We start from the raw sequence: 17,526 nt of genomic DNA, 5'->3' as shown, positions 1-17,526 counted from the left end.
CCGCACCGTTTCCGACGGAAGACAGGGGGCGCCGGCGCAAAGATGTGCGCCCGAGAGGAAGACGACACTCACCGTCACGACTGCAGCGGCCAGCGGGGGAGAGAAAAACAAAAGCTGTCAGTGTCATGAAGTCACTTTCAAGCGCGCGCACGCACGCACGCACGCACGCACGCACGCACAAACATTTCACTTTCAAGCACACCTTTTATCCCATTTTCAAGACAAACTCAAGCTGTGGAATTTGCAAGAACTCTGGCGCCGTGACGCACTTCCAATAAAGTCTTCGCTCTCTGTTAAAACGCTGCACTGCCTGAGGTCACACATTTCTTTGGATTCCAAACAAAGAAATGACAGTCACCCGGAGCGCCACCGAGCGGACAACACGTCGACTCACCGGTGCGGCAGTACGGGTACGCGTTCCAGGCCTTTTCGTGAAAGACGAACGCCGCCTCCGGCGCGAGCATCCTCACGTATCCCGGCACTTTACTGCAGGCGGCAAAAGAAGACCAGAGCGTGAAAAAGCGGCAGGGGGCATTCCGCTCCAAAAGTGCGAGCGGCGCACTGGCCTTTTTAAGTGGTAGATTTTGTGCGTGAACTGTCCCTTCTCGCCATCCTCCTCGTAGGGTTCGTTCTTCAGCACCTCGATACCCTCGCCGCCTCCGGTCTCGTTCTTGCTGGCCTCGGCGACCGAGTAGAGCTGGCCCACTTGATACTGGCGGAGGGAAGCCAAAGCCCCCGGGTGAAAGTCGCCCCCGTAAAATTGCGAGCGACGCGAGCGCGTGACGTGCGAGACTCACCTCTTCGACAGAAATGGGCAGCACCACGCGACTGCCAGGACAAAGCATAAAGAGAGGTGTGCCGTTACGGTGAGAGAATGTCGATTGAAATAAGTAAGGCACAGCAGCCTAGAGACTGCAAAATCCACAGACGTACACAAAGCGTCGTGTGACTTTCACTGAATTACTAAAGAGTTGTCACTGATTAGGGACGATCCATAATATCACGGATACAAATCGTGTCGGCAGCACAATGTCATTGCGATGCCTCGCAACAAACGCCGTGTACAAATTTGACCTCAGCAGACACCGTGTTGTGTACACGCATATGCACATGAATATATTTCCCATTAGAGTGAAGTGTGTCAGGACATTTTGTAGGCTGCAAAAATCACTTCCTCCCCTGGACTCAAAATGAATGTAGGACAGCACAGTCAGCAGCATACAATCCCGCTGCTGAGCGTTTCATGTATTCTTTGTATCTTTTACGGTTACAATGACAGACATTGCAATTTTTTTGAAGCTAGCCGGCCAGTTGAAGTCCCAACCGCCAGCTTGTTGCCGTGCTAACAGTCGGCATTTAATGGCACAATGGGGCCAATTGCCACGCGACAATGTGGCATGGCAGCCCGCTTTCCGCGTCCTCTTTGGAAACCGTTAGCAGGAGTGCCAGCCATTGTTGAGGTGGAACCGAGCTAGGGAAATGTTCTGCTGCTGCTGCTGCTAGCGGTCAGGCTGCCAGCAAAGCTCCTAGCCTAGCCCGCTAGCGTTTGCGGCTAAATCCGACGGAGTCTTAATCTGTCCCTCAAAAGCTTACCATTACGCCACTTTGGGGCTATAACGAGATGCTAGCCGGTTGGCCGAAGCTAGTGGCGTTAGCACGCCTACGCGCCAGTGTTGTTTCAACGATCTGAACGCAAACCATGGTTCTGTGTGTCATTTTATTATTACGTGAATTTAATTGATTGCGAGGCGAAATGGCCAGTCCAGCCTAGCCTAGCCTAGCAGTTAGCGATAGCTTCTCACTAACAACGCCTTAAAAAGACCGGTCCCGGTCCCCCCCCGGTAAAGCACGTCCGTTATCCTGCCCGCCCGCAGCATGTCTTTTGAGGCTTACAGGTTGAGGGAGGAGCCCAGCAAACCAAACCGATCACGACTCGCTAATAAGACCCTAAAATGGATGAAATTCACCCGAAGGATGATAAAGGGGTGTGGGGGGGGGGACAACAAAAACCACGTCAGACTCACTATTCCTTGATGAGCACCATCTTCATCAGCCGGTCTGCGCCTGCGCAGTAGCAGGCGAAAGGAGAAGGCACGGTCAACAAGTTGGCCCCGCCCTCCAGGGGACATCCGATTGGCCGAGCCGATCGATAGCCTATTACCTTGAAAGCAAACGATCAATCAATCATTAGCTCATCTCGCCCTCGACTGCAAAAAGTACAAAGACTCGCACAGTGTTGGAATCATCGACGTATTTATGACAGAAGTGAAATAAGCGTATATCAAATGTGCTACTGAAATCGTTTCCATATGAGACAAATCACAGTGTTCTTTCTTTCTGTCCACTTGACCCACAGCAGCATTTGATTCCTAGCAAGCAATACTTTCTCAGGTTCAATCAATCACCCTGGCAACCGGGAAGGTGCCGATATGAATGTCAACACTTGGAAGAAGGGAAAAAATGCCCAGATAGAAATTTGTAGCCAGAAGGAAATTTTGTGCGTTTGGAGGCGGAAGGCGCTTTGCTGTCCACACTGGGGAGACGGTCGGAAGTCTCACTGGACTTGTGTCGCGACGAGAGCTCCAGCAAACCCAGAACGTCATTCTTCGCTGTGCTCATTTTCTTTGCCGGAAGAAGGCCGGCGGGGGATGCGCCTTCGTGTTGGCGGGCCGCCTTGAAGCTTTTGAAGCGAGGGAGCGTGACGGCGGCGGCGGTGGTGGTGGAGGAGGGTGGCGCCAGGGAGAATTTGGGGTGGGACTCGCTGCTAACAGCTTTTGGATGACACTTGCTCCCAGTTGAAGATATGACCCGGTACTCGGTGTCAGGTGAAGTTTTGTCGTGACAATCTCTGCCAGGTGCTTTGAGGTGAAGTGAAGACGCTTTGCCAGCCAGAGGTTTGGGGGATGAGGGCGGAGCCAGCTTCTGCAGCGAAGAGGAGCGGCACGGCGGTCTGGGAGAGAGAGGACCGAGAGGCGCCCTACTCGGGGGTCTGCTGAAGGCGCTGGTCTCGGACGGCTGGAAGGCGCGTGCGCCCCTGCTCAGGATGGGAGTGACGGGTGTCGAGAGAGAACGCCGCCCGGGGGTCCGCTGCAGGATCTCCACGGCACGCATGTGGACCCGGGTCTCCTCCAGGATCTTGCGAGTCAGCTCCTCGGGGTCCAGCTGTCCCGTGGGTATGCCGCGCGGCTCCTCGCGGCCGCTCATCTTCGCTTTGCTCCTCTGAGGAGACGAGCTGCGCAAATGAAGGATGGGATCGGAACCGGCTACCAATGCTCGAGAGCAGCCGATTGATTGGTGGCGTGGCGCGTTTTGAGGAGAGATAAACATTTGAACTTACAGTTCCTGCGTGTGTCGCGGCTCGGACGGAACGTTTGGCGGCGGCGCTTCGACCGTGGCGCAAGCGGTCCCGGTCCGGCGGTGTCCCGCGGGACCCGCGTCACGGTCCTCTGGCCTCAGAGGCTCGCTGCTGATGATGGCGTAGCCCCGGTGGTCCTCGTCGCCCGCCTCCCCTTTACCCAGATTGGCCAGTCGCCGGGAGAGGCGAGGCGTCGCCGCCCCCTCCTGCGCTTGCGAGCGCCGGCCGACCGCATCGCTTCCCGCGGGCTCGGGACGCGGCCAGAACCCGAGAGAGGAGGTGAGCGAGCTGAGGCTGTAGACGGAGATGGCGTCGCCGCTCGGCGCGTCCGGGTAGAGGGAAGGACGAGGCGGCGAGGCGGGAAAGGACGCGGGCTGAGGCGTCGGCGGAGAGGACGACAGAGACTCCGACGAGGACGACTCGTACGTGCCGACGCGCTCGGGAACGTCTGCCAGGTCTGACCCGGAAGACCGGTGTCACGCGTGACGGCCTACGAGAAGGCTCGCTAAGAGAATGAGGCGCTCTCACTCACCAAAAAGCGCCAGGAGTGAGCGGAGGGCCAAAGCCATGACTCGCCTGCTGGCCCGCTTGCCCGTCTTCAGCAGAACGTCCTCCCGACCCACCTGGCACAGGTCCAACCCTGAAGAGCAAACAGGAGGCGTGGTCGTCAGCGCCCTCCGTCGCCTTTGTTTTTCTCCGTTTCGCCGACCGAGCGACCGACCGAGCGCCGCCAGGAACTCGTGGCATCCCGGAAGCCTCCACGCACGCACGCTGAGAGACACGAAGACGGCGGCCGGCGATTGGTCGCTCTCACCGTCACGTGACTGCAGCTGCAGCAGCACCTGGTGGAGCTGGCGCATGTGGAAGCAAAGGAGAAGAAAGCTAAAGTCTGAAAGCGCAAGGGAAGTCGACGTGAGCCACGCCGTGCCGTTGCGTCGGCCGGCCGGCTCACCTCGGGTACGAGCGGCTCTCCCGCTTGGGGCGCCGACACCAGTTTGCAAAGAGCCTCGAAAGCTGCCGGGCTAAGACCTCCACACACAAACGGGATGCCAGTCATTTGAAGCGCAGAAAGCTGAAAACTCGTCTCGAAACGCTCGTCCTGGCTCGAAAGGCAAATTCCAAACCCGAGCCAATTTGAAACCTTAACGGTACCGAGCAGGGCTTGCACGGTGAGACTGCAGCGCTGCAGCCGTTCTCCGGGGTCCGACGTGGGGAAGAAGACGGCGGCGGGGAGGCCGGAAGCGCCCGCGTCCAGACGGAAACCCACCGCCGCCAACAGAGGGCGCCACCCGGGCACGCCGCCGACCTACAACGACCGAGAGAAGGTCACGACCTCACAGCTCGCTGGGATCCAGAGGAGGCCGCCCGCCCACCTTATCGTCAACGCTCTGCTGCGACGTGTACATGAGCTTGGCGTGGCCACTGTGGATGCGCTGCAAAGATTTCTCCACCTGCGTGCGGCAACGAGACCCGCCGTTTGCTTTTCATTCGGCCGGATGATTCCAAAGGTGCGTCGGCGTCTTGACTTCCAACCAGGTGCAGAAGAACCCTCAAGGCGTCCCTGGCCCGGTCGGCGTGGCAGAGAACCTCCGCCAAGGCCCGTCGCAGCGCCGACTCGGGCCCGTTGAGCCGGACGTCGCCGCCCATCAGAAGGTAACCTGAGCGACGTTTGGTTTCATTTGAAAAGACGACGGGGATTTTGAGTGTGCTCACCTGCCCAGTTGAAGGGGTCCGCAAAGTCCTTGCTGTCGCGGAGCGTACTCATGGCGCCGGCCAGCGCGGCGCTGGCTGCGGCGCCGTCGAGCAGCGCCGAGTAGAAGCTCTGCATGAAGAGTTTGGCGGCGGGCGGCGCCGTGGCCCACAGGGACACGCACACGCACCGGACGCCCGCCGACAGCAAGGCCCCGGTCAGACCCGACAAGCCGTCGCACGTCAGCCGCACGCCGGACTCGGGGTAGGACCTGAGAGAAGATGATTATGGACCTTTGAGGGCGTGAGAACGTGAACCTCCGGCACCAACCTGAGGACCACCAGCTTCACACTCAGGTTGAGCTCCAAGATCTCCTCGGCAGTGAGGAGGAAGTCTCGAAGCGGAGGACGGCTCTCGCGCGCATCCTCGCCGAGGCGAGCTTTCTTTCCTTCCGCGCTGGGTGCCGTCGCGCACCGGCCCCTCTCTTCCTCCTCGCCGCCGGGGTCGAGCACCAGGGCGGCCAGCTTCCAGGAGACGCGAGTGGCAAAGTGAACGCACTGCGCCTGCGCCAGGGCGGCGAGGGCACGCTCCTTGGTGGCGTCGGCGAGCTGGACGCAGCCCAGACGCTCGCCTAGACAGAGAGCCTCGTCCCGGGCCGACGGCGGCGGAGCCCACGAGCGGCCCCGCCACGGGCCAGGCGCCCCCACCACGGCCAGTCCCGAGCCGGCGACCCGGCAGGGCGGAGCAGGTGGCCCGGAAGCTCGCAGGCTGGCTAACGACGGCACGCAAAACAGAGCGAACATCTGGTACAGGAACTCGGCGGACGAGCTTCCTTTGAGCAAGGCGAAGGGCACCAGGTACAAGTCACCCTCCAGGACCAGAACCAGTTGCCGGCGTGGACCCGCCGGACCACCGGCGTGCAGCAGGCCCTGACACAAAAGAGTTGACGCAACTTGAAAGAACTCCACGTATGCGGCTCGTTCCTACGTACCGCTTCCATCGGCGCGATGAGCAAGTCGTAGAGGGCGACGAGAGGAGAGGCGTCCGTGCCGAGGCGGCGGCGAGGAGAAGACGAGCCGTCCTCGGCCGGAGAAACGCCGGCGCTGTGACAAAGCGGATAAGCCCGTTGGGCCGGTCTTTGATCGACGAGCTGGTGCGACGTCGGGCTCGCACCTGTTGGAGAGGTTGTCGGCGGACGCCACGCGCAGGTAGCCGTCCAGCTCGTCGTCAAAGCGTCGCTCGGGGGCCTCTCCGGCTTGGCTCTCTGTCTCGCTGCCCACGTTCATCCTGCGAGGGGAACGGGATGTTTTGCTAATTCTGACCTTTGATCTCCCCATGATCCCGCCTCTCCAGAACTACTGAACAGATGAGTCGCAAACAGTCGGGTGTCGTTGCGCGTTACCTGCTGAGGTTTCCGTCAACTCCCAGAAGCTCTCTGGCGGCGCAGACGTACTGCTCCAGAGAGCGCCGGCCGCCCTCCCGCAAGCCGGAGCCATCTTTGAACGCCGGCGTGTCGTCGGCTCCGAGACGGGCCTGGTTGAACTCGACGACGCCTGACACGGCACGAGCGCGACGCCGGTGACGCTAGCGACGAGGCGCTCGCTCCCAAGGCGAGCGGTCGGGAGATGTTCTCCTACCTGAGCCGGGAACCAGCAGCCAGCTGTGCAGGAAGCCTCTCGCCAGCGAGAAGTACAGCACCGTGGCCTTCTGGCTGTCGACCGTCTCTAGGATGCTCTCCACCGTGACCGGGGCACGCCGGTCCGAGCCCATCGGGAGGTCGGCGAAGGTCCGCGTTCGGGCTCGCTCCGCTACGGCCAGCGCCTCCTCCGCGTGGCCTGCGAACCAAGCGCCGATGAGCGGAAACGACAGAGACGGTCTCGGCGTTGTATTTCAGCTACCCAGGCTGACGAGGACCCTCTGGAGAGCCTGGTACGAGTCCGTCTGCAGGTCTAAGAGGGCGCGCTTGCGGTCGACGCTGCGCTGCGTCTCGCGGCCGACGCTCTCAAAGAGAAGCGAGGCTCTGTGAAGCTGAAGCAGACGTGGCTCGTCACCGCCGTGGCGAGTGGACACGCGGCCGCCCGGCCGGACAAAGCGCAGACCTGCCGCCGGGCCTCCGCCAGGTTCTCGGCAGCCCACAGAGACAAGCCGAGGCGGTGGCGCATCTCGGCCTCGTCTTCTCGGCCGCCGGGTAACCGCTCGGCCAGGCGAAGACCTGAAAGCCGTCCCGGCTTATAGTCAGTCGACAAAGTCTTGACGCTGCCGTGAAGTTGCTCACCTTCCCGGAGGTACACGGCAGCCTGCGTGTCGTTGCCCAGCGCGTGGTGGATCCTCCCCAGGGCGCCGTAGGCCCGGCTTTTGGACAGCAAGTCGCCGCTCTGCGCCGCCATGCTGAGGTGCTGCTCCTGGAGAAGCAGAGCCCGCTGGTAGTCGCCCAGGGCCTCGTAGGTCACTCCCAGGTTGGCGGAGGCTCGCGTTTGGCCCGTGGCGCATCCCGCCCGCTCCGCCACGTCCAGAGATCGTCGGTGCCACTGCAGCGCCGTCTCGTAGTCGCCCATCGATCGGTACACTCGGCCCAGCTCATCGCTGGCCTCCGCTTCCAGGGATTTGTCCTGAGCGGACGGAGAAAAAGAGCCATTTGCCCAATTGCCCGGCCGGCCGGCCGCCAGCCGACCGCCGTCGACGTCAAGCTCACCCCGGCCGAGCGAGCGATGCCGAGTCCGCGCTCCAGGCAGGACAAGGCCGGCTCGTAGTTGCCCATCTGGCCGTGCAGGGCGCCCAGGTCGCCGTACGCCCGCGCCTCGCCACCCTCCGGCCCGCCCAGCTGGTGAGCCGCCACCAGCCTCTTCTCCAAGCACACCAAAGCTTGCTGGAGGTTGCCCGCCGACCTGCATGGGACAGACACGGAGGAGGCCGGTGAAAAACGGAGGCGTATGAACGACGGGGCTCAAAGTTGCCGGAAGAGACCTGTGAGCGTCGGCGAGTCCTCTGTAGGCTTCCTCCTGGTCCTGAACTCGCTCCAGACTCCGAGCCACCGTCAGGGCCTCGTGGTAGCACCGCACGGCCTCGTCAAAGTCTCCCAGGGCGAGGTAGCAGTCGGCCATGTTCCCGTAAGCCTTCCCCCGAGGCGGGACGGCGTCTCCGGAACCAGAGCGCCGCAGGGCGGCCAGCTGCTGCTCCAAGAAGCCGACGGCCTCCTCAAAGCGGCCCGCGTTCCTCTGGGCGATGGCCATGTTTCCGAGGACCTGGGCCTCCTGGCGGGCGTCGCGCAGCCGTCGCGCCAGGCCCAGCTGAGCCTCGTAGCACTGCAGGCCGGTGTCGCCGTCTCCCAGGTCGGCGTGAACGGCGGCCAGGCGAGCCAAGGCGCGGCACTCCCCGCCGGGGTCGCCCAGATCCTTGCGCAGGGTCAGCTCCCGGCTGTGGAAGGACAAGGACGTGTCCAGCTGGCCAAGCAGCCTGACGGAGAGGGTGACCGGGTGAAGGCTTTGCTCAACCATTCGGTTCGGTGGACTTCTCACCTGTGTACTGATCCGAGAGCCGAGTAGGCGTCCGCCTCCATCTTCTGATCGCTGAGCCGGTGAGCTAAAGATAACTGCTGTCGGTAGAAGCCGGCGGCTCCCTGAAGATCGTCCTGACAAATGCTGACATCTCCGAGGTTGCCCAAAGCCCTGAAGATCGCCTACAAACGCAACACGGGCAGCACGGGCGGCGCGGGCAGGATCTCCGACCCCTACCTTTGTGTTGTCCAAAGCTTTTGCGATCTGGAGCAGATGGTTGTGACACTCCTGCGCTCTGCTGAACTCCCCCAAGGCTTTGTGGGCCAGGCCCAGGTTACAGTAGGCTTTGGCCTGGGCCAGCTTGTCTTGAAGGTCCTTGGCCAAGGCCAGATCTTGCTGGTAGTATCTGGTGCGCGGAAGGTTTTTGGTGTGACGACCGGCCGCGATGTCACCGAAGGCGCCCGCTGCGTCCGACTCGGCTTTCGCCGGGTCGTGACCTGACCTGACGGCGTCTTGGTACTGTCCCAGGCAGAAGTGGGCGTAGGCGAGGTTGTGGCAAACCTTTCCCTCGGCCTCCGGATCCCCAAGGCCGGGTGCCAGAAGCAAGTACTGGCCGTAGTACGGCAAGGCCTCCTCGTAGTGTCCTCGGCAGCAGTGGAAGTTGCCCAAGTTTGCTGAAAAGGGGAGAAGGAGAAAGTCAAAGCGTGGCCTTCTTTCAAGTTGAGCGACGCCCGACTTGCCTAACGCTCTGGCTTGGCTCTGAACGTCGCCCAGCTCCCTTGAGACGCTCAGATGGCGCAGGTAGTGCTGGAGGGCCCGGTCTGGAGCGCCCAGCGCCTGGTAGGCCGCCGCCAGGTTGCCGTGCGTGGAGGCCTGCGACGCCCGGTCGTTCACCTGAATGGAAGACGCCCGAGCGCTCGGTCAGCTGCCTGCCTGGGGGGCCACCCTTCCCTTCCCCACGCTCCGCGGAGCTTCACCTCCAGGGAGATGTTCAGCTCCTGCCGGTGGAAGCCGGCCGCTTGCTCGTAGAGGCCCAGGGCGTGGTAGGCGTTGCCCATGTTGCCGTAGGCCCTCCCCTGGGCGGCGTAGTCCCCCACTTCCTGGGCGCACAGCAGGTCAGCTTTGTGGAACTTCAGGGCAAGGTGGTAGTCGCCGCGCATCTGGTGGACGATGCCTGAGGGGACCAAACGTCCACCGGCTCGAGTGTCAATCGTGGCCGAGAAGTGGTTGAAACGCAAACAGGCGGGCGCAGCAGCCCAGTCACGTGACTGACTGGGAGTCCGGTCGTAGCGACGACGCTCGGTAAATAAAAGATGAGCGCGGTGGCGGCTGGCTGGCTGGCTGGCTGGCTACACGCGTGTCAACTGATCTGGAGCCACCTACCCAGGTTGGAAGAGGCTCTGCCTCGAGCCCCCGGGTCCCCGAGCTCCTCGGCGATTTCCAGTTGACGCCGGTGATAGCGGAGCGCCCCGTCCAGGTCCTGCGTGAGCAGCGCACATACAATTGCGTGCAAATGGCGCATTCAAAGCGCGGGCTGACCTGCACGCATCGGGCGGCGTGTCCCAGGCCGGCCAAGGCCCTCATCTCCAGCGTGCCGTCTCCGAGCTCCCGGGCCAGCTTGAGAACTCGGCTGTGGTACGACACGGCTCTGTCGTAGTCGCGCTGAGCGTGGTAGGCGCCGCCCAGGTTGCTGTAAGCCCGAGCTTCCTCGCGCCGGTTCCCCAGACTCTGAGATTGACATGAGACGATTCTTTGGGAACCTTCTGAAATTCAGATGGCAGAAAATAACGACGACGTCGGCCGGCACCTTGGCGATGTCCAAGTGTTCCCGGTGGCAGCGCAGGGCGCCGGCGACGTCTCCCATGGCGGCGTACGCGGCGCCCGTGTCGCCCAGCTGCCGGGCCTGGGAGAGCCGGCAGCCATTTTGCTTGGCCAGCGCGACGCACTGCTTGTGGCTGGCTAGCGCATTAGGGTAGTCGCCGATGGCCGCGTACACGTGGCCCAACCCTCGGAGAGCTTGGGACGCTGCCTGAGGTTGGTTGGTACACCATAGCCATTGCTCATTGTGCTATCTAGAGTCGACGTCCTTTGCGGGCAAATGAACATTCTCGTCCACAACCATCAAGTAAAGCGGCGACGTCGGAAGCAAAGGCGTCATGGAATGAACTGATCACAAACCTCTTTGTGCTTCAGCTTCATGGCGAGAATCAGTTGCTGCCTGTGATTGGCCAGCGCCTCTCGGTAACAGCTTTTAGAGAAGAGGGCGGAGCCAAGGTTGCCGTGGGCGCGGCATTCGCCCGTTTGGTCACCTGCCGAGGCGTGGCGTCACACTCGTACGGCCATTACAAGCCGAGGGTCGCTTACCTAAGGCGCGGGCCACGTCCAGGTCCCGTCGCATGTAGGCCAGGCTCTTCTCGGCGCGGCCCAGCGACCAGTGAGCCGCGGCGAGCGCAGAGAAGACGGAAGCGCGCATCTTCAGCGAGCACGTGCCGATCTGCAGCGCCGCTTCCAACGCCTCGGCGGCGGCGGCGTGCAGGCCGTGCGTCAGCAGCTCCTGTCCGACCAGCGCCGCCAGCATGAAGGGGCTGCGCTCCAGCTTCATGCTTTGCAGCTGCCGGTAGGCGGGCTCCAGAGAATCTGCGCAAAACGGGGCGCTCAACTCGGGGGTCGGGCGGTCGTGTCGGACACCAACTCACCTCGGAGGGGCGACTTCATGGCGGCCTCCGTCATGCCCGTCAGAAGCTGCGGACTCTTGGGCTCCCGAGCCAGGCCCGAGGCGAAGGCCGCCAAGGCGTCTCCGTGGCGACCCAGGTGCTGCAGCGCCACCGCCTGGCGGAAGTAGGCCTGCAGACGGTGAAAGGAAATGGTCAAGTACTGGTCCAAAACGGAAAAAGCCCACTCACCTTCCTGCGGGGTCGCCACTTCATCATGTTTGCCCCACAATAACCAGTCAGTCCCGTGTTCACCTGCTCGCTCAAGACCGATGCTGAAACCTGATAGGCTGCGCAGAGCCTCTGACCCCGCCCGCTCTCGCACAGGTTTAGAGATCACGTTACAGCAGGGAGGGGCGGGCAGCAGGGGTCAACGTGAGCGGCCGCGAGTGAGCTCTGATTGGCTGAGTTGAGTGGCAAATATAATGGATGAATGAGTGCTATTTGAATGTGCTTGCATGAGTCCAGGATGGTTCTGGGCGAGCCAGACTGCGGTTAAGCCGCCCGGACCGGAGTGGAGCGGACCGGAGCGGCCCGGCCCGGCCTGACGGTGACCCGGCCAAACCTTCTAATCTCATGCCGGCCCACGTCCTGCTTCCGGCAGCCAACGCTAATGACAGGGCGGGCCTCGGGCGGCGCTTTCCACACAAAGGGCACGCCACGCAAGACCAGCTGCGTGCGTGCGTACGTGCGTGCGTGCGTGGGAAAAAGGCAAATGGAAAAATACTTGGCAAAACCGTTTTAGTCGAGTTCTTCTCCTATTTTGACTTCCATTGCCTCCAATCAAAAGGCTGGACTTCACGCACACACACACACACACACACACACGCAAAGCAAGACGGCTTCTGTTATTGTCTTTAAGAGCCAAGGCCGAGCGCCAAAAAACACACGCTTCCGTCCATTCTCTGTGGCAGGAAGTTCATTTTCTTTCGCACAAATTCTTTTTTGGTGTGCTCTGCACTTTGCACTTTGCTTGTGATTTGGTTTCATGATTTGTCGACATGAAGCTCCTTAACTGACTTTTTGGCCCGGACTGTGTACCCTTTTCGAGTTCTTGCAAATGTCACAAAGGATTGGGGCTCCCATAGTCGTACCTGCGTCCATTTTGGGTTGATGTCTCGGGCCTTGTTGGCGTCGTGCAGGGCCTGGCGGTAGCGGCCCAAGCTGAGGTGGGCCGCCGAGCGGGTGCTGTAGAGCACGCAGTTGAGGGGGTCGGCGCCCAGGGCTTCCGTGCACAGGCGCGCCGCCAGGGCAAAGTCGCCCCGCTGGCACGCCCGCTCACAGCCACGGACGCCATCCAACGTGTGGTGGCCTTTGCCTGGAGCTGAGTCATGTGCTGGCCCCGCCCCTTTCTGCATGCTGGCTGAGGAGGAGGACAGCGGTGATCTGAAGAGGAGAGGGAGGCTGCAAGGAGAAGCGACAATTGAAAACTTTAAAATACAATGGAATGATGGATTTATTTATTTTTTTGTATTCAAAACAGCTTTTCAAAAGAACTTTCTGTGTTTTGGGGAATTTGTGTCGATGATTTCTTCTCATTTGAATCAAGTTCAATTGATGGTACAGACTGTTATTAGTTTTGACTTGGAAAATATGCGGATGGGGAGAGCTGCGTGCATTTTTGAACTTTCTACAACAACAAATTGTTGACTGGATTGTGACGTCACCAATCCAGCTTGCAGGCTAGACATACACAGTCGGAAATAATCAGCAACGCGAAAGTAAAGACAGAAAAAGCGAGCAAATCGAGATAAAAATACAGAGCATGAAATCATCCTGAAATAACGCGAGTTGACTTTCTGGAGCCAGCAGAATATTTGGATTTGATTTGATCTGATTTTGACGCGTCCCCCCTCACCTTGTTCTCCTGGGAAGCTGGGCAAGTTTCCATCAAGCCGCCGCCGTCACGCGCAGCCCCTGAGCCCGATAAGAGTGAGTGAGACTGAAGTTCGGGCTGGAGATTCCAATCATCGAGTCCAGTCCAACGGGAACCATGTTTGCCGGAGTTCACCTCCTCTTCTGGACATGCGTGCGTGCGTGCGTGCGCGCGCGCTTGTGTGTGTGTGTTGGTCCGGTCGGCAAACTTTCTCGCGGTGACGCAAGAAACAAAGTGCCTTTGACAAAAAGTTGGCCAACAAAATTCTCGCCAGTATTTTCTCGAGGTAAATGACCACATTGGTCATCATTTTTGAGGACGATGGTAAGAAAGAAAGAATACATATGAATAATCAAATAAACAAATACATCCATAATTAATACACATACACCAATCAATCAATACATTTAAAAAATAAATGTACACAAATCAATCAATGTCTGTCATACACGCATAGCCACTGTCTTATCCAATTCGTTGTAAAACTAAAAGACAAATGATATAAATAGGCTTGTTTCCAATATTAATTGTTTGCATTTGATCATTCGGCGAGTAAAACAAAAACAAAAATACGTCACTTCCGGGATGAAAAGTCGGTCACTGCTGCCTTTACGTTCACAAGGTTTGGTCGACTTTGACCCAATGAAAATACTTCAAGTACAAAAGAAGCTTATGTACACCAAAGTAAGCCTTCCTTCCCTCCTCGCTTCCTTCCTTCCTTCCTTCCTTCCTTCCTTCCTTCCTTCCTTCCTTCCTTCCTTCCTTCCTTCCTTCCTTCCTTCCTTCCTTCCTTCCTTCCTTCCTTCCTTCCTTCGTTCCCTGAACAAATCACGTTGTACATTCGGCGCATTCGCTGAGGAGTTGCGTTTCGTAAAGCGTGCGTCTCGATCCCGACCCTCCGCGAACGCAGCACGGCCTCCAAGCAAACATGGCGGCCCTTCTCTGCAGAGCGAGCCAAGGTGAGCAATTTCACTTCTTTCCCGATGGAAAACCCAATGAGCACGTATGTGGCCGGGGTGCTAAGCCTCCGATGTCCCTTCGCTCGCTCGCTCGCTCGCTCGCACGCTCACAACGGTCGCCCAACTCGTTGGGTCATTGCAGCGATGAAAAAGGCAAGGCAAAGGACAACAACTTTCTTTGCCACTTCCAAAGTGTCCGTCCCGTCCCTTCCCGTCCCTTGTTTAAAGCTTTGGTGCAGCCACCAATCGACGTGGCGTGAATATGTGTGACGTTTCTTGACCCGTCAAGCTAATGGAGACCATTTCAGGTGCACGAGCAAATGAGAGTGGCAAGTTCTCGCTACGTTCCTGTTGACACTCACTCTACGCGTCAAACTGCCCGAGGCCTTCAAATAATGCCAACCTTGTTATCGTCACTGTGTCTTTGAAGGAATTGCTCTTTCTGTTGTAAATGATAACTTTGGATGGATGGATGGATGGATGGGTATGGCCTTCCTCGTAGCCGTCGGCCTGCGCGGATGGCGCCGACTATCTCAGCTCGCGGAGCTTCCGGAAACCCATGACATGCTGCGGCGGACGTGCCGCGACTTTGCCGAGCGGGAGCTGAAGCCCATCGCCGCCCGGCTGGACAAGGAGCAGACGTACCCGGCGCGGCAGGTATGTCGGCCGGCCAAGAGCAGACGTAGAGCTGACCTCGTCCAAGCCGCCTGGTGTGTTCCGCTCGCTCAGATTCTGGAGCTGGGCGCCATAGGCGTGATGGCCATGGAGGTCCCCGAGGAGCTGGGCGGCGCCGGCATGGACTACCTGGCGTACAGCGTGGCCACGGAGGAAATCAGCCGCGGCTGCGCCAGCACCGGCGTGGTCGTCTCCGTCAACAACGTGAGACGCTTCCCGCGTTAGCGCCGGATGCACCCGCCGAGTCTCGCCGCCGCCGAGTTGCCGAGGGACTCGGCGGGACCTTTGTCTCCACCCGTCCTGACTCCCGCGTGTCGTCGTGGCTCGCCCGTCTGTCAGTCTCTCTACTTAGGCCCGATCCTGAAGTTTGGTTCTGAGGAGCAGAAGCAGAAGTGGATCACTCCTTTCACCGATGGCCATCGGGTGGGCTGCTTCGCCCTCAGCGAGCCAGGTAAGCGAGCGGCGGGCCAGCCGACGTCTTGACCTCCTGCGACCGGCCGTCTCTCAGGCAACGGCAGCGACGCGGGCGCCGCGTCCACGCTGGCGCATCAAGACGGCGACCATTGGGTTCTGAACGGCACCAAAGCGTGGATCACCAACAGCTGGGACGCCGCCGCCGCCATCGTCTTCGCCACCACCGACAGAAAGCTGAAGCACAAGGCAAGAGTTTCGGATGTTCGGTTGGGGCGAGCGGCCGGCGCTAACGCCCTGTCTGCGTAGGGCATCAGCGCCTTCCTGGTGCCCGTGCCCCACCCGGGCCTGTCGCTGGGCAAGAAGGAGGACAAGCTGGGCATCAAGGCGTCGTCCACCGCCAACATCATTCTGGAGGACTGCAGGATCCCGTCGGCCAACATGCTGGGACCCCGCGGCGCCGGATTCAAGATAGCCATGGTAACCCGATCGGCAGACATCAAAGTGTTTCCCTCAATGGAGTCCGCTGGCGTCACGCCAGACGGCCGAGGCCATCCGTTCGGTTTTGTCTCGATCCGGTGCGGCGGCAAACGTTCACGACGGCTTCAGCATTTGGATTTAGTTGTCGGCTAACCGCTGCACCACTGGAAACATAGCACCGGGACTGAGCTTTTTTTGTGCTCGATCCGTCTGTGACCGGCTTACTCTAACCCTTTGCAGCAAACTCTGGACAGCGGGCGCATCGGCATCGCCGCTCAGGCGCTGGGCATCGCCCAGGCCTCGCTGGACTGCGCCGCCGATTACGCGCACAAGCGCGTGGCCTTTGGCGCCCCCATCGGGAGGCTGCAGGCTATACAGGTGAGCAAGCAAGCGCCTGGTTCCGGAAAGGGGGGCCGAGCCATCCGTTGATGGGCTGGCTCAGCTCCCTTTGTCTGCCGCCTAGTTCAAGCTGGCCGACATGGCGCTGGCCATCGAGAGCGCTCGCCTGCTGACGTGGAAGGCGGCCCTCCTGCGCGACGCCGGGCGGACTTTCACCAAGGTAGGCGTCGGTCCTCGTCGCAACTTGCTGCCGTGAGGCCTCTCACCGTCGGCGTGCCGTCCGCAGGAAGCCGCCATGGCCAAACTGGCCGCCTCCGAGGCCGCCACCTTCTGCTCCCATCAGGTGAGGCGGCTCGACGCACCCGTGCAACTTTTCTTTTTCTGTTTGGTCAAAAGAAAAAAGCATTCAGCAGCGTTTTTCACGTTGTGTTAGGCCCAATTTTCTTCAAGCCGACCGCTTTTACCTTTCTTGTGTCGGCCATCAGGCCATCCAGGTCCTGGGCGGGATGGGCTATGTGACGGACATGCCCGCCGAGCGCCACTACCGCGACGCTCGTATAACCGAGATCTACGAGGGCACCAGCGAGATCCAGAGACTGGTCATCGCAGGACAGCTACTCAAGGACTATGCCGCCTAGACCTCAACACGCACGCAAAAATCCACAAACGGTGTCAACAAAACATGAGAATGTGTCTCTTTTGTTTTTCTCACACTAAATGTTAACAGTTTGCAAGCTAAGCATTTGGACAAGTCACGTGTGCCTCAAGCATCATCACAATTGGGAATATACGCCTTTTTGTAAACCGGCAGTAGGTACCGAGTGCTACTTTCCTCCAGGCCGTTTTTTGGGCCCCAGTGACGGATGAAGATTCAATCCATATGGTGACGCCTCGCAAATGATGGTCAGCAAAAAAAAAAAAAATAGTGCCTCGCCCGCACCACATAGTGTAGCCTATCGACGATCCGGCAGCGGATGGCTTGAGAAGAAATCTTGAAGAAGCCCCGCAGGAGCCCAAAGACTCCATCCGGTGCGCCAGCCACACCTGCAGACGCAAAAATGTCCAGCAGATGGCAGCAGGACGCAACCAACGGCGTTGAATACGTCATAACGCAAAGGAGCAAAACGGACAAAATTAAAACACGGATAAAAAAAAAAAACATGGAGGGATGTTGAGGTCGAACTATTTATATACGAAAATGGATGGATGGATTGATATTTTACTTTGGTAATTTCAGTTTGTATGAAGCGCATGTTGGGACGCGGACATCGTCAAAAATATACGATGTATATCATGTGAATCTATGTTAATGTATGTACATATATGTAGACATATTTACACACACACACACATATATATATATATATACAGACAAACATTTAAAGCTAACGCTCGTGCTGATTTTTGCTGTCCCCAATATTTTGACCACCAAATTGCTCAGCAAAATCGAAGCGATTTGAGAGCGCGCGCACGCGAAGCTTCACTTCCGGGTTTTTGCACGCGAACGACCAAAGTCGCGTGTGTGTCGAGTGACGT

The 17,526-nt window shown here is 59.3% G+C and overlaps 3 protein-coding genes across 12 annotated transcripts; 1 reads left to right on the top strand and 2 right to left on the bottom strand.

Annotated features, from left to right (window-relative positions):
• Nucleotides 1-116: 116 nt before the first annotated feature.
• Nucleotides 117-2,129, bottom strand: LOC147048537 (phosphatidylinositol transfer protein 1-like). Its single transcript, XM_085926970.1, has 5 exons — nt 1,894-2,129; nt 798-828; nt 567-712; nt 395-486; nt 117-326 (listed from the first exon to the last, which is right to left on the bottom strand). Exons 1-5 carry the CDS (start codon nt 2,127-2,129, stop codon nt 217-219), a joined length of 615 nt encoding a protein of 204 aa, XP_085783096.1. The 3' UTR covers nt 117-216.
• ttc28 (tetratricopeptide repeat domain 28) lies at nt 2,025-13,878 on the bottom strand. Of its 9 annotated transcripts, XM_085926378.1 has the most exons (32): nt 13,109-13,876; nt 12,345-12,654; nt 11,236-11,383; nt 10,904-11,176; nt 10,718-10,848; nt 10,347-10,568; nt 10,079-10,267; nt 9,923-10,019; nt 9,517-9,713; nt 9,280-9,433; nt 9,042-9,213; nt 8,777-8,945; nt 8,561-8,721; nt 8,010-8,498; nt 7,738-7,930; nt 7,321-7,654; nt 7,145-7,257; nt 6,944-7,073; nt 6,683-6,880; nt 6,448-6,598; nt 6,219-6,332; nt 6,037-6,148; nt 5,376-5,974; nt 5,069-5,316; nt 4,889-5,013; nt 4,729-4,806; nt 4,508-4,661; nt 4,308-4,384; nt 4,077-4,206; nt 3,888-3,995; nt 3,338-3,812; nt 2,242-3,232 (listed from the first exon to the last, which is right to left on the bottom strand). In XM_085926378.1, exons 2-32 carry the CDS (start codon nt 12,606-12,608, stop codon nt 2,437-2,439), a joined length of 6,801 nt encoding a protein of 2,266 aa, XP_085782504.1. In that variant the 5' UTR covers nt 12,609-12,654; nt 13,109-13,876; the 3' UTR covers nt 2,242-2,436. The 9 variants fall into 9 exon arrangements, 7 of the variants coding, with proteins under 7 accessions (XP_085782506.1, XP_085782505.1, XP_085782504.1 ...); XR_015067771.1 differs by lacking the exons at nt 2,242-3,232; nt 3,338-3,812 and adding an exon at nt 2,025-2,161 and having other exon boundaries at nt 4,497-4,661; nt 13,109-13,878; XM_085926376.1 differs by having other exon boundaries at nt 4,308-4,661.
• Nucleotides 13,709-16,794, top strand: acads (acyl-CoA dehydrogenase short chain). Of its 2 annotated transcripts, XM_085926387.1 has the most exons (10): nt 13,709-14,085; nt 14,588-14,742; nt 14,815-14,964; nt 15,100-15,211; nt 15,269-15,420; nt 15,481-15,651; nt 15,892-16,029; nt 16,115-16,210; nt 16,277-16,333; nt 16,476-16,794. In XM_085926387.1, the coding sequence occupies exons 1-10, from the start codon at nt 14,055-14,057 to the stop codon at nt 16,626-16,628; spliced, it is 1,215 nt and encodes a 404-aa protein (XP_085782513.1). In that variant the 5' UTR covers nt 13,709-14,054; the 3' UTR covers nt 16,629-16,794. The 2 variants fall into 2 exon arrangements, with proteins under 2 accessions (XP_085782513.1, XP_085782512.1); XM_085926386.1 differs by lacking the exon at nt 13,709-14,085 and having other exon boundaries at nt 14,136-14,742.
• The last annotated feature ends 732 nt before the right edge of the window (nt 16,795-17,526 follow it).

This window comes from Syngnathus leptorhynchus, chromosome 12 (genome assembly GCF_054491065.1).
Source record: "Syngnathus leptorhynchus isolate UIUO chromosome 12, UIUO_Slep, whole genome shotgun sequence".
NCBI classification, from domain to species: Eukaryota; Metazoa; Chordata; class Actinopteri; order Syngnathiformes; family Syngnathidae; genus Syngnathus; species Syngnathus leptorhynchus.
The sequence above is the reverse complement of the archived record's forward strand: the minus strand, read 5'-3'. Positions and strand labels throughout refer to the sequence as shown.

Coding starts and splice junctions, on each gene's coding strand:
- ttc28 (XM_085926375.1), bottom strand. CDS start 12,608: ATGCAGAAAGGGGCGGGGCCAGCACATGACTCAGCTCCAGGCAAAGGC. Junction 11,177..11,235: donor CATGAAGTCGCCCCTCCGAG/GTGAGTTGGTGT, acceptor CGTTTTGCGCAG/ATTCTCTGGAGCCCGCCTAC. Junction 10,268..10,346: donor AACACTTGGACATCGCCAAG/GTGCCGGCCGAC, acceptor TGTCAATCTCAG/AGTCTGGGGAACCGGCGCGA.
- acads (XM_085926386.1), top strand. CDS start 14,554: ATGGATGGATGGATGGGTATGGCCTTCCTCGTAGCCGTCGGCCTGCGC. Junction 14,743..14,814: donor AGACGTACCCGGCGCGGCAG/GTATGTCGGCCG, acceptor CCGCTCGCTCAG/ATTCTGGAGCTGGGCGCCAT. Junction 16,334..16,475: donor CCACCTTCTGCTCCCATCAG/GTGAGGCGGCTC, acceptor GTCGGCCATCAG/GCCATCCAGGTCCTGGGCGG.
- LOC147048537 (XM_085926970.1), bottom strand. CDS start 2,129: ATGTCCCCTGGAGGGCGGGGCCAACTTGTTGACCGTGCCTTCTCCTTT. Junction 829..1,893: donor CTGGGCTCCTCCCTCAACCT/GTAAGCCTCAAA, acceptor TTGTCCTGGCAG/TCGCGTGGTGCTGCCCATTT. Junction 327..394: donor GTACCCGTACTGCCGCACCG/GTGAGTCGACGT, acceptor TGGAATCCAAAG/AAATGTGTGACCTCAGGCAG.